Raw genomic sequence first — 25,673 nt, 5'->3', positions numbered from 1 at the left:
GTAGGATGTAGCTTGACAGACGTAAACTTCACATTACATTGCTAAAACCACTCTTGATTTCAAATGATGGCTCTTAAGGATAGAGTATGTACTGGCAGCGACTGTAATTTGCGATTAATGGCCCAAGCCCAGGCCTTGAGCCAAGAGTATTGCCTCCACAGAATAACAAATTTAAATAATTGTTTAAAAAAATGGCTTTAGACTCAAAACTGTTACACTAAACTGCACCATTTCTTCCAAACCACAATGCAGTTGCATTTTAAAGCACCGTTATTTCAGATAATTGCATTCATTCCCTCAGGGCCATGTGAGTAAAGTGAGTTATATGAGATCTTCAGATCAAAGTGCTGAACAATTTCAGGCTTTTAGCATGCTTTGTTGTTCTGATAGGAAATCACAAGTGAGGATAATGCATCCTAATCATTATAGTGTAATTACGCCTAAATGTCAAAGGGATTTTAGCAATGACAGGTCCTATCAGATAGGATCCATGAGGACCAAGAGGTGTTTAACTGATTTTACTCAGATCAATTGTCAATGACTCAGATTATTTGTTAGAGGTTCACAATTAGTCAGTGCAGCAGGAGGAATGTTCACTGTGAAACTCATAATGACATCAGTACATTAAGGTAATGTTTTGTCAGAAGCAAACTGATCATGTGTGGTTTGGATTGAATCTCTCCTGTCTGTGAGCAGACTTCTTTCAGAACCATTCCAAACCAAGACCATTAAGTCACACACTATGCTGCTTCCTTACTGGAAACTCCCATTGGGTCTGGGCAGCTCAGCACCCAACTAGAAAGGAGTCAGACCCAGTGAGGAGCAAGACACAAGTAGAGCCTAAATGAAGCTAAAGAAGGGCCTTGTTGTACAATAAGAGGATTAGAACACAGCCCTGTAATCCTTCGACAACGAAGCAGGACAACAAACGAACAAGCCAACGAGGCAGCAGTAGGCTAATTTAGCCCTTCATGTCCAATTCTAGCTGAGAGTAATTAGTAGCTAATCCACGGCTGTGCCAAGTTTACCATTAAGACATATAGAGAGGAGCGGAGGGAGAGCAGAGAGCTGACTCGGTTCTGTTCTGATGCTGTCAGACAGATCTCAGATCCAACCCACAGGCTGTTCTCACATACACAACATCTGTTAGTACTGAGGGAGCCATGCGTCTGTCTCTGAGAGGGTCCTCTTCCAAATTTAAGAGGACCGCTGACCACTGTGTTTCAGGATAGACGTTTGGGTGGCTATGTGAGAAAAAAAATCACTTGTGGGAAAAGAATGTGGAATGATTCACTACAAGAAAGACCTTACTAATCTTATCAACACAAAACTGATCGGCAGGATGCAGGTCCAATGGAACCATATCAATGTCAAACAGATGACATACACACTAAGCGGAGGAAAGAACGGAAAGAAATATGTTTCAGCATGAAAAAGCAATGACAAGAAGAACTTTGATCTGAAGACCACATCAAATAAATAAAGATCAGTGGAGGAATGAGTGAGTGAACAAACCAAAATACCAAATAAATGAAACCATCAAAATCATACAAAGTGACCCACAACCATATCAGTTTGTCACAAAGCCAACCCAAAGCCCCGACCCCAAAAGGACAGAGAGGACAGCGTACCCGACGAGGAGTCGGAGGATTTTAGAGCAAAAGACCAACCATCTGGGGTCATAGACGCACAGTGAGGTAAACGCAGCTCCACAGGCTTCAGGAACTTGAGGCCGTGAGGGCCACACATCACCAGCGGGCTGAGCAGGGTCTCTCCTTGAAACAGATACACACCACAGGGTTAGAGGCTAATACATATACACACAGAGTTCCTAAGATCACTGAAGCTGTTGGGCTCCTTAATGGGTTTAAACAGACACGGTGAACATAAGACAATGAGAACCGTTAAAGACCAAAGGACTATTTGGATAGTAAAATAACCCCACCGTGGACTCATACAGCTCCTATCATAAGTATTCACCCCCTTGGATTTCTTCACATTTTATTGTGTTACGAAGTGGGATTAAAATGGATTTAATTGTAATTTTTATTTGTCAAAGATATACAAAAAATACTCTAATGTCAGAGTGGAAAATTGTTTTTATTTTTTTGATTAACGAAAAATAAAACACTAATATACCTTGATTAGATAAGTATTCACCCTCCTGAGTCAATACATGTTAGAAACACCTTCGGCAGTGATTACAGTTGTGAGTCTTCTTGGGTAAGTCTAAGAGCTTTGCACACCTGGATTGCGCAATATTTGCCTATAATTCTTCTCAAAATTCTCAAGCTTTGTCAAGGTGTTGGGGATTATGGCTAGACAGCAATTTTCAAGTCGTGACAAAGATTTTCAAGCAGATTTAAGTCAAAACTGTAACTTGGCCACTCAGGAACATTCACTGTCTTCTTGGTAAGCAACTCCAGTGTAGATTTGGCCTTGTGTTGTAGGTTATTGTCCGGCTGAAAGGTGAATTCTTCTCCCAGTGTCTGGTGTAAAGCAGACTGAAGCAGGTTTACCTCCAGGATTTCGCCTGTGCTTAGCGACATCCCGTTTTTTTTAATCCTGAAAAATTCTCCAGTCTTTGCCGATGTCAAGCATACCCATACCCTAATGCAACAATGCTTGAAAATAAGGAAGCATTTACTCTGATGTGTTGGGTTGGATTTACCCCAAACATTAGGCTTTGCGTTTAGGCCAAAAAGTGTATTCCTTTGCCATGTTTTTTCCCCCAGTATTACTTTAATCCCTGTTTGCATGTTTTGGAATATTTTTTATTCTGTATATTTGTATTGTTCATTTCACTCTGTCATTTAGGTAATTATTATGGAGTCACTACAATCTTGTTGATCCATCCTCAGTTCTCCCATCACAGCCTGCTTTGATGCACCTGTACTGACCTCGCCTTCTGGATGATAGCGGGATGAACAGGCAGTGGCTCGGGTGGTTGTTGTCCTTGATGATCTTTATGGCCTTCCTGTGACATCGGGTGGTGTAGGTGTCCTGGAGGGCAGGTAGTTTGCCCCCGGTGATGTGTTGTGCAGACCTCACTACCCTCTGGAGAGCCTTACGGTTGTGGGCAGAGCAGTTGCCGTACCAGGCGGTGATACAGCCCGACAGGATGCTCTCGATTGTGCATCTGTAGAAGTTTGTGAGTGCTTTTGGTGACAAACCGAATTTCTTCAGCCTCCTGAGGTTGAAGAGGCGCTGCTGCGCCTTCTTCACAACGCTGTCTGTGTGGGTGGACCAATTCAGTTTGTCCGTGATGTGTACACCGAGGAACTTAAAACCTACTACCCTCTCCACTACTGTCCCGTCGATGTGGATAGGGGGGTGCTCCCTCTGCTGTTTCCTGAAGTCCACAATCATCTCCTTTGTTTTGTTGACGTTGAGTGTGAGGTTATTTTCCTGACACCACACTCCGAGGGCCCTCACCTCCTAGGCCGTCTCGTCGTTGTTGGTAATCAAGCCTACCACTGTAGTGTCGTCCGCAAACTTGATGATTGAGTTGGAGGCGTGCATGGCCACGCAGTCGTGGGTGAACAGGGAGTACAGGAGAGGGCTCAGCGGGGTGGAGATGTTACCTACCCTCACCACCTGGGGGCGGCCCATCAGGAAGTCCAGTACCCAGTTGCACAGGCGGGGTCGAGACCCAGGGTCTCGAGCTTGATAACGAGTTTGGATGGTACTATGGTGTTAAATGCTGAGCTGTAGTCGATGAACAGCATTCTCACATAGGTATTCCTCTTGTCCAGATGGGTTAGGGCAGTGTGCAGTGTGGTTGCGATTGCGTCGTCTCTGGACCTATTGGGGCGGTAAGCAAATTGGAGTCGGTCTAGGGTGTCAGGTAGGGTGGAGGTGATATGGTCCTTGACTAGTCTCTCAAAGCACTTCATGACTCCACAAATGTCTTGTTAACAAACTATAGTTTTGGCAAGTCGGTTAGGACATCTACTTTGTGCATGACACAAGTAATTTTTCCAACAATTGTTTACAGACAGATTATTTCACTTATAATTCACTGTATTACAATTCCAGTGGGTCAGAAGTTTACATACACTAAGTTGACTGTGCCTTTAAACAGCTTGGAAAATTCCAGAAAATTATGTCATGGCTTTAGAAGCTTCTGATAGGCTAATTGACATAATTTGAGTCAATTGGAGGTGTACCTGTGGATGTATTTCAAGGCCTACCTTCAAACTCAGTGCCTCTTCGCTTGACATCATGGGAAAATCAAAAGAAATCAGCCAAGACCTCAGAAAATAATTGTAGGCCTCCACAAGTCTGATTTATCCTTGGGAGAAATTTCCAAATGCCTGAAGGTACCACGCTCATCTGTACAAACAATAGTATGCAAGTGTTACACCATGGGACCACGCAGCCGTCATCCCGCTCAGGAAGGAGACGCGTTCTGTCTCCTAGAGATGAACGTACTTTGGTGCGAAAAGTGCAAATCAATCCCAGAACAACAGCAAAGGACCTTGTGAAGATGCTGGAGGAAACAGGTACAAAAATATCTATATCCACAGTAAAACGAGTTCTATATTGACATAACCTGAGAGGCCACTCAGCAAGGAAGAAGCCACTGCTCCAAAACCGCCATAAAAAAGCCAGACTACGGTTTGCAACTGCACATGGGGACAAAGACTGGAGAAATGTCCTCTGGTCTGATGAAAATAATGACCATTGTTATATTTGGAGGAAAAAGGGGGAGGCTTGCAAGCCGAAGAACACCATCCCAACCGTAAAGCATGGGGGTGGCAGCATCATGTTGTGGGGGTGCTTTGCTGCAGGAGGGACTGGTGCACGTCACAAAATAGATGGCATCATGAGGCAGGAAAATTATGTGGATATATTGAAGCAACATCTCAAGACGTCAGTAAGGAAGTTAAAGCTTGGTCGCAAATCGGTCTTCCAAATGGACAATGACCCCAAGCATACTTCCAAAGTTGTGGCAAAATTGCTAAAGGACAACAAAGTCAAGGTATTGGAGTGGCCATCACAAAGCACTGACCTCAATCCCATAGAAAATTTGTCGGCAGATCTTAAAAATCGTGTGGGAGCAAGGAGGACTACGAACCTGAATCAGTTACACCAGCTCTGTCAGGAGGAATGGGCCAAAATTCCCCCAACTTATTATGGGAAGCATGTGGAAGGCTACCCGAAACGTTTGACCCAATTCAAACAATTTAAAGGAAATGCTACCAAATACTAATTGAGTGTATGTAAACTTCTGACCCACTGGGAATGTGATGAAAGAAATAAAAGCTGAAATTATTCATTCTCTCTACTATTATTCTGACATTTCACATTCTTAAAATAAAGTGGAGATCCTAACTGATCCTAAGATCCTAACTAAATGTCAGGAATTGTGAAAAACTGAGTTTAAATGTATTTGGCTAAGGTGTATATAAACTTCCGACTTCAACTGTATATATGGGGGAAAGAGGAAATGGTAGTTATTAAAAAATCATGTCAGCACCTATTATTTTCACACAGAGTCCATGCAAGTGATTATATGATTTGTTAAGCAGTATTTTACTCCTGAACTAATTTAGGCTTGCTATAACAAAGGGGGTGAATACTTATGCAATTACTATATTTTTATTAATTTGTAAAAAACGGTAGAATTTTCTTTTCACTTTGACATTATGGAGTATTTGGTGTAGATCAATAACAAAACATAATTGTAACGCAAAATTTTTTAAAGAAAATCCAAGCTGGGTGAATACATCCAATACCCACTGTACAGCCAGCAATTAAGGTAGCTAAAAACACTTAAAACTGAGGAATAGAATATCTTCAGACTGAAATAAAGCTTGGCAAAAGACCCCATGTGAAATCTTTTAACTCCCGTGTACCATGAACCCATGTCTGACCTTTCTCCTTGTCCAGGGGGGGCAGGATGCTGTTGTCCCGGCAGACTTTGAAGTAGATCTCCTGTTCTACGCCCTCGGGGATGGCCCCCTGTGGGATGATGATGCTGACACCCGTCTCGATGGAGCTCAGCACCCCGCCATTACAGTTGAAGACCCCCCGGGCCGTGGCCACCACAGTGTGACCTTCATCCTCATCATCATCCTCCAGAGCACTGGGGCTACAGGGGGAGAGAGTTGTCACAGTCAGATACCAGAACATAGAGCCAGTTAGAGCCCGCCTCTGAAACATTTGTGACACCTTCTGGATGGGCAAAGGTATTGGTATCATTCAATGTGTCAACTATAGAACTGTAAGAAACATGACCATGTGACTTTGCATGCTTTCTTTTCTCTAGCCATGCACAGAAACACTCCTCACTCCTGGTGTGTTTCTTCCATAATACATGAAGCGAGGCGATAAAACTATAATCTACATATTATAACTGAACCCAGTATAGTTCAGCCAGTGGGTAGGATGCCCCTCTAGGAGTGATGTTGAATCCTCTCACCTGACAGGGATGGCCTTGGGCACAGCGTTGATGTTGTTGTGCTGGTACTTGGACCTGTTGTCCATGGTGCGTGTGAAGGTGTCCATGCCAGAGTCCAGGTCTGTAGGCTGGGGGGAGATCTGGGGCTTGACTGGGGCTGTGCTGTTGGCTGGGGCCTTGATGGCTGGGGCCAGGTCTGTTTTGTTGTTGGGCAGCAGGTTGTGGTTGAACTTGGGGCTGTCAAACTTCCTCTCGAAGGGCTTGGCGGAGTTGGTGTAGGGCTTGGGGACGTAGCGGTTGTAGCTGGTATTGGCTGGGGCCTTGGGCTGGTCCTTCATTGCCGTACCGTTCACTGGAGACTTCTCAGGGTAACTCTTCTGTGGCAGGTAGTTGGTCGTGACTGTGTCTGCTTTGGGAGAGTCATGGGGATCTGGTAAGTGAGTCACTGAGTGTGCGTGTATTATATTTATAGATGAAAATACTGCATGTAGAACTAGACTAGTGTGTGTCCTACACTATAGTGCTTACCCTCAGGTGAGGTGGGTTTGGGTAGTATGGCAGGTGGGGCAGCGGGGGTAACCTGGGGAACGGGTTCATATCTCCTCTCCACGGGACTGACCTTCTCCACTGACTCTGCCCTGTAAAAAAACACAAGAGCACATTCAACCAATGTCACAATGATGGCATAAACATTTGGGTTTAAGGTAAAGAAGAATTCAGGCCAGGGTTATAATGTTTCACAGTTTGTCACACTTACTACTTCAAAAATCTAGACCTAAACAGATATATATCAGTGATGTGCCATGTATCCTCAAGAGAAAGGTTCAATTACTGCAGTCCAGTTAGTCTGTTAGTTTTAATAAAACACAGTGGCTCCATCTAGTTAATTGACTGTATTCATTTACACAGATTGCTTCTCCAAAACACACTTTAAAATATGCTTTCCACTACTAGTGCCCATAAAACCTTACAGTGCAATTGATCATTTTGAAGCAGTTACAAGTGAATGGTTTTGTTAATTAGCTAATTACAGAATGGGGCAAAAACCATGTAGACATGGACCTACTAAAAGTAAGTTTGTCAAAACAACACATAGGAGAATGGAGCACAGCAACACTGAAGCAAATAGCAATACCGACGCATACAGTGCAGCTTTGACATCCAAAGTAGCCTGAATATCTCGAGGCAAGTTTTACAGTGGTAAAACACCTTGTATGAACAGTGAAACCTATTGTTGATAGTTGAAAGAACGAATAAAAGAATACTGTGATGGTATTTTTCCTTTCCCACACTTAATCTTGTATCTTTGGCATGGTCTTTGACTGAAGCGTAGAATGCACACAGTGTGGTACATCAAAGTAACCCTTCTACTGCCGCCCAGGAGGATAAACAAAAAAAACACAGCTTGCCTTAAACTTAGTTTTTCATTTGTCAGTATGGGCCAACCACCAACTCTGTCCTTTCAACTATAAGAGGACCATTTCCAAGGCAGGGTGAATCAATATTCTGGTGGTGGTAGTGTGTGTTGCTGAGAGATATACCGTAGCCTAGCTTTAGACCCCAGGAGTAGTGTGTGTGTGTGTGTGTGTGTGTGTAGCCAAGATAAAAAGCTTTAGACCCCCATGAGGTTTCTGTCTGGTGAGTGTGCTGCAGGGGGAGAGTAAGCTATATTGTGTCTCCCACCAGAGTATGTGAGCGGAGTTGAGCGGTGCTTTCCAACCGCTCCGCTAAAAAACTCCTAGCTCAAAATAAAAATAATTAAAAAACTGCTGCTCCAAATTCTCTCCATTCATTAAAATCACAATTTAACCAACACCCATCTATTTTAGTGACTACCTGGACCTACCATTTGGTTTTGAAGTATTAAAACCAAACCATATGGTTTGAATGAAAAGCATTTTAACAAACAACAGGAAAAGGTGACTAAGAAGCGCTCATCCTTTCAAATAGGCTACATGTCGTATTAAACAGCATATAAACACTCTAAATAGGTCAGGAGTCAGACAGGTAGCCAAAAATAAATGATTTAGGCTATATTATTTCAAGGTTGTAGCCTACAAAGAAATACATTTTGAAGCATTTGCAAGTGCGACACACTGGGCTGTCAGAGACATTAAGCGCTCAGCACTCAAAAAACATTTTGTTCTATTAAATAATTATAGTCTATAAATTGCACATATAGGCTGTGACTTACTTAATCTACAGTGCCTTTGAATACATTTTTAGAAACATGAGTCTGTGGCTTCATGTGATGGTGCCTGGAGAGCCTGGAGAGCAGACCAATAGCGGAGAGTACCCTCTTAGAGCCACTGGTGATGCTAAACACCCCCCTAAACACTCTTGCCAGGCTGGGCAGGGATGCATAGTTTTTTCTTTCTTTTTCCTGTTGGTAGGCCTAAAGGATTTTAGGTAAAATAACCCTATCAAAACGGAAAGATCCTTGGAAGAGGTAATATTCCAGACCTATTGGGCCAAAATCAATGATGGCCCATTGTATAGATAATAGAATGAAAATTAACTTAACTTTTTAGAGATCTGATCTTGAGTTTATAAATACTTTGCTACAATGATACACTTAGCTAGCTACCCACCTCGTTCCTTTCTGTTAGCATGTGCACGTAGTAAGTACACCATCATGCTTTCGGGATACCTGTCTTTTCAGATTCCCCAATGATTATTTAGTTGTGGATACTACTTCACTGCACTCCCTCTTGCTCTTGGTCCTCCTCATCTTTGTAAGTCACCTTGATTTTTCACCTGTGTGTTTTATCAGTTTCTTTATGAAAATATTTAGCATACTATATGACAGTATCTAAAGCAAGGGGCTACAGCAGCACACAAGTAGACAACAAAAAAATGCATGCTGGGCCGGGCATGCCCTGAGCTCATGAAGTGAGCGCTACTGGAGCGAAATTGGAGCGGGCTCCACTCCTCGCTCCACTCCACTCACATACTCCGTCTCTCACTACAGTGATTTGATTTCCTACCACATATCCCAGAGAGAGTGACGCGTGGGAGTGAGTTACCTTGGGTAGTTGTATCCGGGATGTGCTTGTGGTTGAGATGCAGGTTTGGTTGCGATGACAGGTGTTGTCTGAGGAGGTGCCTTGCCTGCGTCCAAGCTGCGCCGGTCAAAGTAGGACAGCTGTTTCCTGTAGTACTCCTCGTCTTCATTTGGGTCATAGTGGTTAGAGCGCACTATGTCATCATCGGACACCTCCCGGGGCTTCTGAGGCTCAGGGACTCTGAGGAGAGAGATAAAGAAGGGATGAGGCAATGTGGGGAGGTTAATTGAATACCAGATAAACCATACATAAAGAAATTCCTCTAAAATATATTGTGGGGCGTTTGTTTCGATCTCTAAATCACTACAATTTAGCATATAACAAATCAAACAGAACTACAATGAAAACATCAGTGCTTCAATGATAAACATGTGTACAGGACAGCCTCTGCAATACGCATATAGCATATTACTAAAATAGTAAAAACCTCAAACTCTGCACATCAGTCAGTGTGCAGAGTTGGAAGGTAGTTTCTCTTAGTTTCCACCGAGGGGCGCTCCAAGACCAACAAACAGCAGCACCAGTGGTAGGCAGCGGCATTGTTTTACTGCAGTTAAATGCTTAACTTGCAAGCCCTACCCAACATTGCAGTATTCATATAAAAATTTAGAACTAATAAGAAAATACAAACAAAAAAACCACAAGAAATATGAGGAAGCTATATACAGGGTACATGCACAATGTGCAGGGATACTGGAGTATTTAAGGTAGATATGTACATGCAGGCAGGGATTAGGACTGGTAGCAGGATAAATAATAATAATAGTAAGCAGTATGGCAGCAGCATCAGTGGTGGGTGTGTGCGTATGTCAGTGTTAATGTGAGTGTGCAAGTGTCATGTAAACAGGTCTGAAAAGTGACTGGTAGCAGGAATACATACCGTAATTGCTGGACTATTAAGCGCACCTGAATATAAGCCGTACCCACTGAATTTTTAAAAAATATGTATTTTTACATAAATAAACCGCACATCTATAAGCCGCAAGTGCCTACCGGTACATTGAAACAAATGAACTTTACACAGCCTTTAAACGAAACACGGCTTGTAACAAAAAAAAAATAGGCTTTTAAACGAAACACGGCTTGTAACAAAAATAAATAGGCTTTAACGAAACACGGCTTGTAACAAAAATAAAAAAAATAGCAGTAAACAGTAGCCTACCAAGAAAGTCAAACTTCATTGCGGTGGCGATTGTTTTGGCTTTCAGTCGGATCTGCACAGTTGAAACACCTCGGCCGTCTGCTCTCTGTGTGTTGCCCCAGTCTTCAAGCTCATTTTCTAGTTCGGGCCATCTGCTTTTCTTCTCTGAAAGCGTTTGTTGTCTTTTTGCACAGTTCCTCACGCTGCTGTTTCCAACGTCTTATCATCAACTCATTAAGGCCAAGCTCCCGTGCAGCAGCTCTATTTCCTTTTCCAACAGCCAGATCGATCACCTTCAACTTGAAAGCTGCATCATATGCATTTCTCCGTGTCTTTGCCATGATGAGGGTGACAAAATGACTACCGTAATCAAAGTGATGGGAAGTTTGAGCGCGCTCGATTTACGTCACATTATGTGACGAAGCTCAGTTTTTTGGCGGCGTGAATCTTGTGAAAAAAAAAAAAATCATAAATTAGCCGCGTCATTGTATAAACCGCGAGGTTCATAGCGTGGGAAAAAAGTAGCGGCTTATAGTCCAGCAATTACGGTACATACTTATGGTAATATACATGTAAACAGGAGTGATAGTGATCAGTAGAAGGATAAATAGATACAGTACATACTAATGGCAATCAATAATATATTAACAGCAGCGTAGTAATACATCTAATCAATAATTATCTTGCTCTCCAATGCACTGTAATTTAAAGTAACTGGCCAGTGAAAATCACACTTCAAAGTTAATATTATGTTAACCTCTACAGATCTGTGTCCCTATACCGGGACGATTGTTGCTAACCTGCGCTAATGTGACTAGAATGACGTTGTAAGTAACAGCAAACTTTCCAGGACATAGACATGTCTTATATGGGCAAAAAGCTTAAATTCTTGTTAATCTAACTGCACTGTCCAATTTACAGTAGCTATTACAGTGAAAAAATACCATGCTATTGTTTGAGAAGAGTGCACAACACCAAAAACTTTTATCATGGCAACTGGTTTGATACATTCACCTCTGAAGGTAAATAATGTACTTACATTCAGTAATCTTGCTCTAATTTGTCATCCTGAGGGTCCCAGAGATAAAATGTTGCATAGTTTTGTTTGATAAAATCATTTTTATATTCAAATGTAGGAACTGGGTTCTACAGTTTGAATCCCTGCTGTCTTATATTCTCCTACATTAATTTCACATTTCGACAAACTTCAAAGTGTTTCCTTACAATGCCAAGTAGCGAGTCTTTAAATAAGAATTTGTTCTTAACTGATTTGCCTAGTTAAATAATGGATTCAAGGACATACATTTGGTCTATTAGAAGCTATTATTTGTACCATGATTGTCTTCAATATTTTATTTACACAAAGTTTGCAAATTTTCAATTCACTGTAATGGGGATCCTGTTTTCAGTTAACAATGCCTGCAATACCGCGGTCGGCCTTGAACCTCCATGGCTTCAATGAGAGGGGGCAGTCGTTCTCCCCTGGGGTATGCCCACACCATTCCAACATAGAAAAACAGCCTTTTAACATAATTACCATTTTTGGAAGGAAAACTATTTCACTCAGATTGTTATTATTAAATTATAGCTCATATTGTATAGAAATTTGGAAACACGACAGTTACTTTAAGCTTTAAAACGGCAAGGTTCTCTCTCTGCTTCATGGCAAAATAGGTTGAATTGCAGGATATTAGCTTTATAGCTGCAACAACAAAACATTTCTCTACTCCATGACAAAATGTGTAGAATTGCTGGAAATTAGCTAGACAACTGACATTTTTTTCTCTCCAATGCCAAGTAGCAAGCCTTTAAAATGTTCATTCCCACGGCCCAAGACTTGGTTCGTCCGGCCATGGTAAATCTCTATGCATGTGATTTTTTATTTAACTCTAGTTGTGTTCTGAATTTGATAACACAAATGGTGGTCCCCGGCCCCAAAACCTTTGAGAACCCATGGTTTAGGATTCTGTTGGTCTGAGCGTTGATGCAACTGTACCATCTGCGGGACGGGAGTATGGAGAACAGTTCTCAGACACACCCTGGAATGTACGTCCTGGATGGCTGGGAGCTCACCCCCAGTGACGCGCTGGGCTGTTCGCACCTCCCTATGTAGGGCTTTCGGATCGAGGACGATGCAGTTGCCATACCAGACGGTGATACAACCAGTCAGAATGCTCTTGAAGGTCCAGCTGTAAAAGTTCCTAAGGATCCGAGGGGGCATGTCAAATCGTTTCAGCCTCCTGAGGAAGAAGAGGCACTGCTGTGCCTTCTTCACAATTGTGCTCATATGAGAGGACCATGTTAAGTCCTCAGTGATGTGGACACAGTAACTTGAAGCTCTTGACGCTCTCCACTGAGGCCCTGTCGATGTGGATGAGGGTGTGCACCCTCCCCTGTTTCCTGTAGTCCAAGATCAGCTCGTTAGTCTTGCTGACGTTGAGGGAGAGGTTGTTGTCTTGGAAGTCTCTGACCTACTTCCTGTCTTCACCATTGGTGATCAGGCCTACCACCGCTGTGTCGTCAGCAAACTTGGAGTTGGAGTCGTGCGTGGTCACAGTCGTGGGTGAACTGGAAGTACAGGAGGGGGCTAAGCACACACAGAGTGGGTCCGTGAGGAGCCCCCTTGTTGAGGGTCAGCGTGGCGGAGGTGTTGTTGCCTACTCTTACCCCCTGGGGTCGACCATCAGGAAGTCCAGGATCCAGTTACAGAGGAAGGTATTCAGTCCCAGGGTACCGAGCTTGATGATGAACTTGGAGGGCACTATGGTGGGAGAGGGCAGTGTGGAGTGCAATTGATATTGCATCATCTATGGATCTGTTGGGGTGGTATGCAAATTGGAGTGGGTCTAGGGTGTCTGGGATGATGGCGTTCATGTGTGCCATAACCAACCTTTCAAAGCACTTAATTATTACAGATGCGAGTGCTACAGGACGGCAGCCAATGTGGCAGGATGCCTTAAGAGTTTTTAGGAACAGGAATGATGGTAGTCAGCTTGAAACATGGGGATTACCGACTGGGACAAGGAGAGGTTGAATATGTCCTTGAAGAAGCCTGCCAGCTGGTCTGCACATGCCCCGAGGACACACCCTGGAATACCGTCTGGCCCTGCGGCCTTACGAGTGTTGACCCACTTAAAAACCGTTACTCATGTCAGCCTCAGAGAGAGATCACCCAGTCCTCCGGCTCCTCAGCGGGGGCCCTCATGCTGAGCTCTGTGTTAGTCAAAGCACGCATAAAAAACATTGAGATTGTCTGGTAGAGAGGCATCGTTAGGCAGATCACGGCTAGGGCTTCCTTTGTAGTCCATAATTAACTGCAGCCCTTGTCACATGCGTCACAGCCGCTATAATAGGATGCTACCTTGTTCAGATCTTGCCCTTTTGCTTGTTCGATGGCTCTGCAGAGGTCGTAGTGGGACTTCTTGTATGCAATCGTGTCCTCAGCCATTGCCTCGTGGTTGGCTGCTATAGCCCTGTGAGCAGTAGCTGTCCTTTAGCTTAGCACGCACCTCTGTGTTAATACAGGGCTTTTGTTTGGGGAAGCAGCAAACCTTCACTGTGGAGACAACGTCAGTGATGCATTTCCTGATGAACATATTCCAGTCAGCGCTAGCAAAGCAGTCCTGTAGAATAGCTTCTGCTCTGGTAGACCATTTTTCTATGGAGGTCATCATGGGTCTTCCTGTTTGAGTTTTTGTTTGTAAACAGGAAGCAGGAGTGGCACGGAATTAAAATCACTGGCAACAAGAAAAGCAGCATCCGGGTGCATGGTTTCCTGCTTGTTTATAGCCTCGTACAGTTCATCAAGTGCCAGCTTGTTGTTGTTCTCCTGATGTGGAATATATACAGCAGTCACAATAACAGATGAAAAGTATCTCAGGAGGTAAAAAGGTCAGCATTTTACCATCAGGTATTTCAAGACGTGAACAATAGGACGAAACTCCATTTCACTGTCCTAGAGTCTGCACACAATTTGCTGTTGATGAAGAGACATACCCCTCCCCCTCTGGATTTCCCTGAATCCGATGTCCTGTCCGCTCGGTGAACAGAGGATATTGCAATTACGAGAGTCCTGTTGATCCCAAATCTGCGAGAGGTCATCCATCTTATTATCAAGTGACTGTACATTGGCCAAAAGAATGGATGGAAGTTGTGGCTGGTTTTCCTTTTGCCTCACCAGGACGCCCGCTCTCCTGCCTCGTTTTCGCCGGCGTTTCTTCTTGGGTAGCCCGAAGATTTGGTTGGAGGTACACAAAAAGAGCCCAGGGCAGATGATTCGAACTCGAAGTTGAACCCAGAATTGAGTTTAGTAACAGCCGGTCTGATGTTCAAAACTATTTGACGTTCATATGTAATGATAGCGGATACATTTAGTGCAAAAAAAGTAGATAAACGCCAAAATAATAGCTAAGTTGGGTTGTCGGAAGCAAGATGGCAGCCATACAATACACCATCATATTCATATCATATCTTCAAAAGTAATTTACTTTTCTAAGCCCTATTATCCACTTCAGAGTGGATCACCTGACAGCCCTAACAAACACATCAGCCCCTCAAAGATAAAGCAGCATCTGTTCTGTGGTGTGATGTAGGTATGTTTGTGGTGGGGGGGGGGGGGGGCTCAGTGCAGTACTCCATTATGACTCATTACCTGAACGACTTCTCCTGGTCCAGATTGCTGAGTGAGTTGGCTTTAGGAATGCACGCACCTGGTTTGGTGGGCAGATCTGCTGACTGTGGGAGCAAGATTGAAATGCAAATAAAATTCCTGGACAAGTAAACCTTTAAGGACATCACTTGGACCAACCAAATATAATTAGAAGAGGTCTGGGTCAGGTAATCCTGTGAGCATTACCAGTGCTAGGTTCCGGTACTCATTTTGAGTACTGTTTGTATTTAGGTGCAGAAGCTCCACAATACATTTGAGCTAATATTCTAGAAGAGGAACAGGAGCTCGAGCAGTAGAATATTTGAGCTCCTGCACAGGTCAGGAACTAAGCATTACATACGTGCACAAGAGTGAGTTGTTTTCCAGATGCTTACCCTGAGCCCGAAGGCGTCCCCTGCCTCCTTGGCTCGGTCCACAGACACAGAGCGCTTGTTCTCAAACATCTTGACCCTGGACAGCACCGACTGGGCCCTTATGGCCGGGTCGTCCTCCGGCTCCACTCTGGGGGGAGGGGGAAGGAGATTGGGGGCTGTAGTGATCACAGTGTCCCCAGGTGAGGGACGGAGAGCCTCTGGTTGTGGTTTGGGTGCGGGCACAGGGGCGTCAAAGTTCATGATGGGTTCATACTGTTGGGGCGGGGGCTTGTAGCCTCGGTGCTGAGGTGGTGCCTGGTTGTAGGCAGGCCCAGGTCCTGGCCGCTGGGCAGGCTCCCCCTGGTAGTACTGTTTAGGGGGCTCTGGAGAGTGTGTTGCAGGGGGATACGGGTGAGGCTCCTGGTCGTAACGTAGAGGAGCGTAGCCCCCTGGGCCGGATGGAGGAGACTCATCGTAGCGGATGGGTCCTGGTCCTGCAGGCTTTCCATAGCGAGGTCGTCCGTTGTAGCCCAGCGGGGCCTCATCATAGCGCGGCTGAGGAGGGCTGTAGTCTCGCTCGGGTCCGTCTTCGTAGGACAGCCGGGGGTCGTAGCCATGTCCAGGAGGTTGCTGTTGCTGGTGGGGTGGTGGGCCAGAGGTCTGCTGGTTGTAAGGAGGCCACTGGTCATCGTAGTGAGGCACGCTTTTCTCGTGGTGCAGTTGAGAGTCGAAGTTACGATACTTTGGTTCCAGGTAGCCACCCCCGTCGTAGCGGTTAGGCGGGTGATCGTAATCTCTGTACGGGTGTTGGTCCTGGTACGGAGGCTGGGACTCGTAGGTCATGGGCGGCCCCATCGCCGGAGACGGCTTTACACCACCATGGTTCACTCTGACTGGCTCCTCCAGGTAGGGATCCTTCTTGTACATCTGAGGAAATAAACAATGGAAAAAACATATGGTGAGTAATGGGACAAGAGCAACCAGTAGCACACATCCAATAAATAAATGTGTATATAAATATAACAATAAAGTAAGAGAAGACAACGTAGAATATTAAAACAGAAGATTAATAATGGCTGAAGAAGGAAGCAGAGAGGAAGCAGGGAGACCTGAAATAGAGACACTCAGAGGTAGGGGTTAAAGGTCAGGTCAAACAGAATGCAGGTCTGAATGTCAGATCACAGCAGCCAATACGCACAGGAGCTCTCCATATATATACACAACATACCACTTTAGTTTAAACTGCAACCCAAAAACAAAACCAACAAAGTTGATACAAAACAAAATAAAAAATATATCTTGATAACATTACACGCCAAATTAAATTACCGCAATAAGATATCTGGAACTTTACAAGCAAATGTTTATCGTACAATGTAAACCATTTTAAAAACCATGGCATTTGAAAAGTAGTCATTGAACAACATAACTTTTGAGTTCAGAAAGTCATTATTTACTTGTTGTTTGTTGTTGTTTAAAATCCATAAAACGTATACTCCACAGTTGGAGCGGAATGGCTACATTTCAAATTCAGGGAATAAAACAACAATAAAATATCCAAAATACTGATTGATGACTTTAAGAGAATGTCGCCAAATAAATCTATATAATTAAATGGTCCATTCAGTCTGCATCAACCAATATACCACCACTATCTGTTCTATTGCTACGTTTAAACAGAAAAGAGAAACCAACTGAAACATGTTGTAGCCATGCAAAGAGGGTAAGCAACAGTGAGAGCCTCAGGTTCTTCGCTGCTCTTCTCTATATAGGTACCACACCAATGCAGCAATCATTCTATATTCTCCTCCAAGAAGCCCACTGTTGTTTACGAGTGCTCAGATACACACAGTCTCTCTCTCACTCTCTCTCAGAAGCACACAGTGGACAGCGGGCAGGCATGCAAGAGTGAAAGGAAAGCGTGTGACGGGCGGTACACAGGCAGGCAGCGACAGGCCACAGCAGACCGACAGCGGGGTCGGCCGGGGCCAGGCCACGTCCAGACGATGGGTACCTGTGGTTCTGAACTGGGCGGTCCGGATTGTAGGGGTTCGGGTTCGAGCGTTGGGGCCGGGGCCAGGGGCTGAGCTAGATCAGGGTTGCGCATCCTAAGCCAGTCAGCCTCGGGGCCGAGGCCTGGGCTGGGTTCGCTCTGGGGAGCAGCGATAGGGCCAAGGCTTAAACCATGGCTCAAACCAGCTACACCATTTACGGTGTTGTCGACAGCAGGGGGCGCTGCCTCTGTCTCAGCCAGTAACACAGGCTGCTCAGGCTGCTGGGGGAGGATAGGCATGGTGGCCGGAACAGCCTCTGCTTTCTCTTTCTGTGAAGTGGTTCAGAAACGTTTAATACACGGTGCTACTGCACGAGGGAGATACACCCTCACTAATGTTGAAGTTACAGCGTAACACAGCCTGCTCTGTACCTCCTCCACCGACCGACTCAGTAACTCACCATCCTCGGACCAAATTCAACTGATGGCTTTAGATGCTCAATCTGCCACGTAAGAATTCGCAACAGGACAAAGTTTCTGTTGTTAATGTAGTCTGATTGGATTTTAATTCTAGATTACAGTACAATGTTTTGCTTTTCTTTTTTTCTCTTACACATCAGCAGACAAGCTTTTCGTGGATATCATAACGGCCGAATCGACCCAGATAAATACATTTACAGCAATACGTGGTTAACACTGACATTTCCAACATGCACATAATACTTTCTGGTATCACGGTATCAGTCCGAATCACAAGTGAAACAACTAGGAAGAGCACATAGGTGGGTACCGATACAGACACTTGACAGACACAAAACTTCTTCTCGTCAGTGAGAACATCGACATCAACAAAAACAGTCACACTAACACAGGTCGTGAATACCGATTATAACAGTCACACTAACACAGGTCGTGAATACTGATTATAACAGTCACACTAACACAGGTCGTGAATACCGATTATAACAGTCACACTAACACAGGTGGTGAATACTGATTATAACAGTCACACTAACACAGGTTGTGAATACTGATTATAACAGTCACACTAACACAGGTTGTGAATACTGATTATAACAGTCACACTAACACATGTCGTGAATACTGATTATAACAGTCAAGCTTATTCTTGCTTTTTTCATTTTTTTTCTTCAAAAATAAAAAAACGCACACAAACAACGATAGTGAATAAATACTTAAGTGGACACAAATTTTCTTTCCATCTTTTTTGTTTGTTTTGTGCTAGCAGATAATACTGTTTTAAAACACTGCTTCAATAGCGGCGCCAGAACACCCTCCTCACGCACACCACGGATTCGAGACAACAGGGCAGATGCACGGCTCTCATAAACGGTACCTGCTGGGCCGCTGGTGCCTTGAATCCGGCTGGGTCGATCCGGTTCAGGGGGTCGGGCTGCACTGTGTGCTGGTACCCGCCGTACCCCAGGGGCTCCTGGATTACTGGCGGGTCCTCTCGGACGGGCTCTGAGGAGCGGGTGATGGCGGGCTCAGTGGGCAGGCCCACCTCGTCGTTCAGCGTCTCATCTAGTTCCTGGTCGGTGTAGGCCCCGCCCTCTGTGTCCGTGTCCTCGTAGTCGGAGGTGTGGCGGCTGTCCGTGCTGTACATGGAGTACTCACTGCCCGGAGCCGACAGGTACGACAGACGGTCATCATGCAGATCCATGTCATCATCTGGAGCACCGTCCGCCTGGGGAGACACGACAGGAGGACAGCAGGGGAGAGAGGGAGGGAGAGGGACAAGAGAGAGGGGGAAGGGAGATAAAGAGCAGAAGCAGCAACATTACAGTGAGGAGAGACAGAGAAATGAATGGCAAAGAAAAACGTATTAATGCACAAAATACATTGTATATTAAAAATGTCTGACATTTATTTTGAATACAACATTTTCATTAAAGTGAAATGTATTGGTAAGTGTTTGATGATGTTAGTCTCGGCGCTGAGTGTCCTACCTTTCCCTCTGAAACCCACACCAGCTGGTTCTGCTGCTGTTGAATGGTCTCCTTCAGGGCACCGTACCACCCGTCATTCATATTATTCATGTTAATGGTGGCTTGGGAAGGATAGAGAGAAGAGAAAGAGCAGAGACAAAGCACCTCTCAAATGAATACAGAGAACCAATAACACCATTTTCATAATCACTGAAAAACTGTTCTCATAACCTCGTGAAAAACCATTAGGATTAACACGTCAGAGCCTGGTTTCCCGATAGGAATGGAACTTTGAAAACACCACGCAGAGAGAATGGTCGCTTATCGTGCCGTTGGAGCATGTGTCCAAACTGATAGGATCAAAAGAAAGGAAGCGCTGCTCTAGGATCAGCTTGCTCCATTAAAATCTTACCTTAACATTCAAATTATTTCACAATAATGATGGCGGATTAGCTCCTAGAGAGATATTTGTTTGGTATACTCAGTGTTTATTGAGACAAACTACAGACAGTAGCAAAATAGAACTAACACAGGTTTTAAATTGACTAAACATGAAATGTATTTCAATATGATTGAAATAGGCCTATAGTGTACTGTTTATATTTTAATGCAGTCATCTCGATGTTCATTTGAATCATCTTTTTATACGTCGCTCATTTGGATCAATTGTAAAGACATTGGCAACGTTGTATTTGTAGTCAACTTTGTTCTGAAGTTATCGGTGGTCACAGAGACATATAAACCATGTGATTCTGTGTTTAGCGAAGATCTTCTGTGTAGAAAGTGACGTGGGAGGGCAAAAAAGCGACGCACTTAGCTGTTCTACGAGTGGTCTGTGGCAGGCGGTAAGATTACGAGCGTTTTCAAGTGCAACGTTAATAACGATGGTTTTGGGAAACAGCTAAGGAGATTTAACGATGCTCGTACGAAGGACAAAGTTAACCTTAAGATGCTTTTGGGAAACCAAGCCCTGAACAAGTAAGTCATTGATATGTCTAACTATCATTGATTCAGATATGGATGATTAATTATTATTCTACATGAGGGGAAAAGCGTATTTCTAGTATCACTGCTTGTATCATCCCAAAGCTGTTTGTCTCGTCTTGGCTCAGCGCCGGTTGTTGCCACTGTTGTAACTATGAGCTGTCATGAGTCCAACAACACTATAGCGCTGCCTGGCAGCTGTCAATCTGTTTGACTTTACACAAATACCACAGGTGACACTTCTCTCTGTTGTTCTCGCTCTCTCTAGGCTTGTTCTAAAGATCCCAGGCAGTGCTTCATTTACAGACCCATGTGAAATAGGGGAGTAACTCAACGGTGACGGAAAAGGAGAGGCTGGATGTGTGTAAAAAAATGAATTGACGCCTCCCATTTCATACGGGGCAGGGCCGTGCAGGGAATGGGTAATGACGACTGGGGTCCTGTGGGAGGTTAGCTCGGAGCCCTGAGCAGCCCTGCCTGCGTGAGGAGGAGGGGACACAGAGAACAGCACCCCGCTAAGACACTGACTGTACTGTGCCACCAGCTGATAGTCCGCACCAGGGGCGCAACTTGCACTGGGGACATGTCCCCCCCACATTCTGAAATTGCATTTTTTTGTCCGCCCCAGTTTTAGCATTGGAATGGGACACAAAAAGAGGCAACGGTGTGCTTTAGGACCATGCGGACGCCTCCGAGTGGTCGGGTAGGCTGTTTGGAGTGTTTATCCAACTGGAGTTGCGCCCCTGGTCCGCACTACAGTACAGCACGCAGCCCTAGCCTCTCTCACTCCTGACAACTCCATCTCCCTCAGATACATTTTTCCCCCCTACCTCCCACTCACTACTTCTCTCTTCTCCTCCCTTCCATAGAAACTCACTGGTGAAGAGGTGGTGGTTGTTCTTCCTCAGTTTGAGGGCTCTCTCGTAGAGTTTCCTGGCTGACTTCCTGGACTCGGGGCACAGCCTGGTTCTCATGGTCTTGACGCCCTGCTTGCTGTCTGGGTTGAGGAACACCACGATGGGGTACCACTGGGCGTAGTTCAGACGGTCCACAGCGTTGGGGGTGATGTCCAGCACAGCATGCCGGTCCTAAGGACACCCCCCATAAATAAATAATTCATATTTGATCTAAATACTAACACTAAAAGGTTTGCTCAGATTGCTGTTTTTGACTATATTTTTCATATATTGGTCAAATAAAAACGTTAATTCCATGAACACCAGAGAGCAGTAGTGAGCCATGGATGAGTGCATCTATGCATGTGTGTGTGTGTGTGTGTGTTGTATGTGCTTTAAGAGGGGATCTGTCTGTGAGGTTTTCTGTCAGGGTGCATGCGTGTGTGTACATGCGTGCGTGTGTGTGTGTATGCGCATCCGTGTAGTAAGTAGTCTCGCTCACCCGGTCAATGATCTGTTTAATGGTGTGGAGGCGAATGATCCCGGAGCTGCGCTGGTCTTTTCCTGCGTCTTTGGGCTCACTCTCTGCAGAGGGGGAGAAGGGACAGTGTTACGGTGTCATATTACTGCAGAGCTCACTACACATCTCAGCTCATTACCTTCACCCTAATGCATGCAATATGCCTTCAGCACATTTCAAAACATAAAATAGAGGTAGTGTCATTATGAATGTGCGCGTGCAACTACAGACATCACAGTATAGTATAATCCGCAATGCAGGAAATGTGTTACATGTGTGAAAAGCATTGAAGTGGGATAATGCACATTCAAGAAGATAGGGAATCACTTCAAATAGATTCATGATTCAAATTGGATATAAACGTCAGGGGAGTTAAGCGGGAATGTTCTAAAAAGGTGAATTGTTTAAACATCGCTAGCCTGGCCTTATCTGTCTATCTGCCACCATAAGGTAATGACCCTTTGAGAGGCCAGCTGACCTGGGTGCAGTTTCACTACTCAGATCTCAACACTATTATCACAGGATCTTTCACCACTCAACCCTGCATTCTAAACCAGCATTCTAGATTGCAGAGTGCTAACATCACTAGCCCTTACAATTTCAGTCACAAACACACCAATGGCATAAGGCATCTTCTCCAATCTAATGTAAAAATTGACATTTTAAGTACAGATTATGGTGTAATCCACACAGACATAAGGGGCTTGGGAATTAAGAATGAAGACTAGTACTGTTATGAATGCAGCTGATTTTCTATAGGATATTGACTGTGCCACGGGTACATGCTCCATAACTAGCTACATTGTCATTCCACAACCTCCCTACAAGCTGAATCAGGCCATACATGACCAACTACAGAAAACACATCTACGGTACAGAGGGTAGGCTACCACCTAGCTAACTAGCATCAATTAGCACTGATACAAACAAGTTGATGCACTTCATGACATACTTTCCACTCCTTCATGTTGCTGTGTTTCTGAAAAGAAAATACAAGGTTTACAGAGATATAGGTTACGCAAAATATGTCCAGGGCTGGAATCACTTTACATGTGGATTTTGGAGTAGTGCACTTAGGAAAATTGAAATTCAATACTGTGTTAGAATGAACACTACATGCTAAAGATGCTAGCTATTCCCTCAAGTGGACCTGGAGTAGGCAGATGAGGGCGCCCTCTAGTCTCTAACACAGAGCTGCTCTAAGTACTGTGTTACTCCAGCTGTGTGTGTGACACAGCCGAGACAGACAGTGAGATGGCTACTAATGGCTAGCTAAAGGCTACTCACTGGCAAGCTCAAACAGGTCAGGCTGCTCTCTGCCCAGCTTCTCTCTTGCCACGTCTGCGATGGACCCAAAGATCACCACAGGCCTCAGGAACCCAGCTGGATAACAGAAGACACAAAACACCATATTTGACAGTATCAATGCCCCTCAAGGCCAAATTTTTAGGCAAACACATGACTGCATTCCAATTTCCACACTAGCATACCTTTTAGAATGAAGCAATGTACTGGGAAAGCATTCTCAGTGGTAAGCTAGTTTAGGTATTGTGACGTATCCATGGACCCTGCTCTGGAGATCACCTACCCTCTCTCAGCACCACCCTCTCATAGGCAGGGAACTTGGTCTGGACCGGCTGGGCAGACAGGTCCTCTCTGCTCTTCCTCAGGTTCCTCTTGGAGGTCCGCAGACCACGGAACCTCCAGAAGTCAGCCCTGTCGCCCCCTGGCGTTTTGGGGAGGGTGTACTGCACACTGGACAACTGCTCTGCCCTGTGGGAGGGGGAACAGTGGTGTCAGGCAACAGGCAATGGATTCAACGATTGGATTTCAATGGAAACTGCCAACATGTCCTCAGTTAATTTTTAATTAGTGCAGTTATCCAATGTGTCATTTACGGCCCTGTTACCACTATTCTATTGTGAAATACTTCTATACCTTAATAGAACATAGAATTCAGTAAACATTTGACTGAAGAGGACACAGGCATGGCCAGGGACACAACGTGGCAGAGTAGCCCCGGTGCACCGCGTATAATGGTTACGTTAATGTATGCATGTGATAAATATCTGTGTCACTCTGGTATGTTGGGAGCACTGTGAGGTTCCCGTCTGCCCCATGGTGTGGAATCTCTCTCTCTCTAAACATAGCCAGGGGCTGTAGGTCAGGCCAGGCCTAGACTCCAACAGGGACTCTGTCAGTCTGCTGTTTCATTATGAATAGATAGTCTCCTACCCTCACAGGACTCATAGTGCAAATGCCTTCTCACTAGAGCAGTTGTCACCCGTGTAATTGAGACTAGGGGTGATGTTAATGTGGCCTACTTTACACAGCCCAGTTCATCACCTTATGTTAGGGTTGTTGTTTACCATCTCTACACCGACAGCAAGGCTGCTGGTGTCTTATTTGACTAATGCTGTCGACCCCCCCACTCTAGCTACCCTACCCTCTCCTCTCCACAGAGTAGGCTCTGCTGAACTCTACTCTACCTGTTCTTGTTGGGGATGACGTCTCTCTACTGTATTCTACCTGTTCCTGTTGGGGATGATGTCTCTCTACTGTATTCTACCTGTTCCTGTTGGGGATGATGTCTCTCTACTGTATTCTACCTGTTATTGTTGGGGATGACGTCTCTCTACTGTATTCTACCTGTTCTTGTTGGGGATGACGTCTCTCTACTGTATTCTACCTGTTCTTGTTGGGGATGACATCTCTCTACTGTATTCTACCTGTTCCTGTTGGGGATGACGTCTCTCTACTGTATTCTACCTGTTCCTGTTGGGGATGATGTCTCTCTACTGTATTCTACCTGTTCTTGTTGGGGATGACGTCTCTCTACTGTATTCTACCTGTTCTTGTTGGGGATGACGTCTCTCTACTGTATTCTACCTGTTCTTGTTGGGGATGATGTCTCTCTACTGTATTCTAACTGCTCTTGTTGAGGATGACGTCTCTACTGTATTCTACCTGTTCTTGTTGGGGATGACGTCTCTACTGTATTCTACCTGTTCTTGTTGGGGATGACGTCTCTCTACTGTATTCTACCTGTTCTTGTTGGGGATGACGTCTCTCTACTGTATTCTACCTGTTCTTGTTGGGGATGATGTATTCTACCTGTTCTTGTTGAGGATGATGTATTCTACCCGTTCTTGTTGAGGATGATGTATTCTACCTGTTCTTGTTGAGGATGATGTATTCTACCTGTTCTTGTTGGGGATGACGTCTCTACTGTATTCTACCTGTTCTTGTTGGGGATGACGTCTCTAATGTATTCTACCTGTTCTTGTTGGGGATGATGTCTCTCTACTGTATTCTAACTGCTCTTGTTGAGGATGATGTCTCTACTGTATTCTACCTGTTCTTGTTGGGGATGACGTCTTTCTTGTTGGGGATGACGTCTCTACTGTATTCTACCTGTTCTTGTTGAGGATGACATCTCTAATGTATTCTACCTGTTCTTGTTGGGGATGATGTATTCTACCCGTTCTTGTTGAGGATGATGTATTCTACCTGTTCTTGTTGAGGATGATGTATTCTACCTGTTCTTGTTGGGGATGACGTCTCTACTGTATTCTACCTGTTCTTGTTGGGGATGACATCTCTAATGTATTCTACCTGTTCTTGTTGGGGATGACGTCTTTCTTGTTGGGGATGACGTCTCTCTACTGTATTCTACCTGTTCTTGTTGGGGATGACG

General features: G+C 44.7%; 1 protein-coding gene across 7 annotated transcripts in view; it reads right to left on the bottom strand.

Moving 5' to 3' along the window:
* The window catches only part of tjp1a (tight junction protein 1a), an 83,897-nt gene that overhangs the window by 2,019 nt on the left and 56,205 nt on the right, over nucleotides 1-25,673 (bottom strand). For 2 of the 7 annotated variants that reach the window (XM_038991613.1, XM_038991621.1), the window contains exons 14-27: nucleotides 23,565-23,749; nucleotides 23,264-23,359; nucleotides 21,959-22,041; nucleotides 21,438-21,648; nucleotides 19,598-19,698; nucleotides 18,985-19,335; nucleotides 17,649-17,957; nucleotides 15,656-16,561; nucleotides 15,264-15,346; nucleotides 9,433-9,651; nucleotides 6,935-7,044; nucleotides 6,428-6,815; nucleotides 5,880-6,097; nucleotides 1,632-1,775 (exon numbers count right to left, since the gene is read on the bottom strand). In XM_038991613.1, coding sequence (XP_038847541.1) covers nucleotides 1,632-1,775; nucleotides 5,880-6,097; nucleotides 6,428-6,815; nucleotides 6,935-7,044; nucleotides 9,433-9,651; nucleotides 15,264-15,346; nucleotides 15,656-16,561; nucleotides 17,649-17,957; nucleotides 18,985-19,335; nucleotides 19,598-19,698; nucleotides 21,438-21,648; nucleotides 21,959-22,041; nucleotides 23,264-23,359; nucleotides 23,565-23,749 — 3,404 coding nt within the window. The remainder of the gene's footprint in view (nucleotides 1-1,631; nucleotides 1,776-5,879; nucleotides 6,098-6,427; nucleotides 6,816-6,934; nucleotides 7,045-9,432; nucleotides 9,652-15,263; nucleotides 15,347-15,655; nucleotides 16,562-17,648; nucleotides 17,958-18,984; nucleotides 19,336-19,597; nucleotides 19,699-21,437; nucleotides 21,649-21,958; nucleotides 22,042-23,263; nucleotides 23,360-23,564; nucleotides 23,750-25,673) is intronic. The other 5 variants (XM_038991639.1, XM_038991651.1, XM_038991644.1 and 2 more) reach the window with 3 other exon arrangements.

Source organism: Salvelinus namaycush, chromosome 1 (genome assembly GCF_016432855.1).
Source record: "Salvelinus namaycush isolate Seneca chromosome 1, SaNama_1.0, whole genome shotgun sequence".
Lineage (NCBI taxonomy): Eukaryota > Metazoa > Chordata > Actinopteri > Salmoniformes > Salmonidae > Salvelinus > Salvelinus namaycush.
This window is presented reverse-complemented; position numbering and strand designations above follow the sequence as displayed.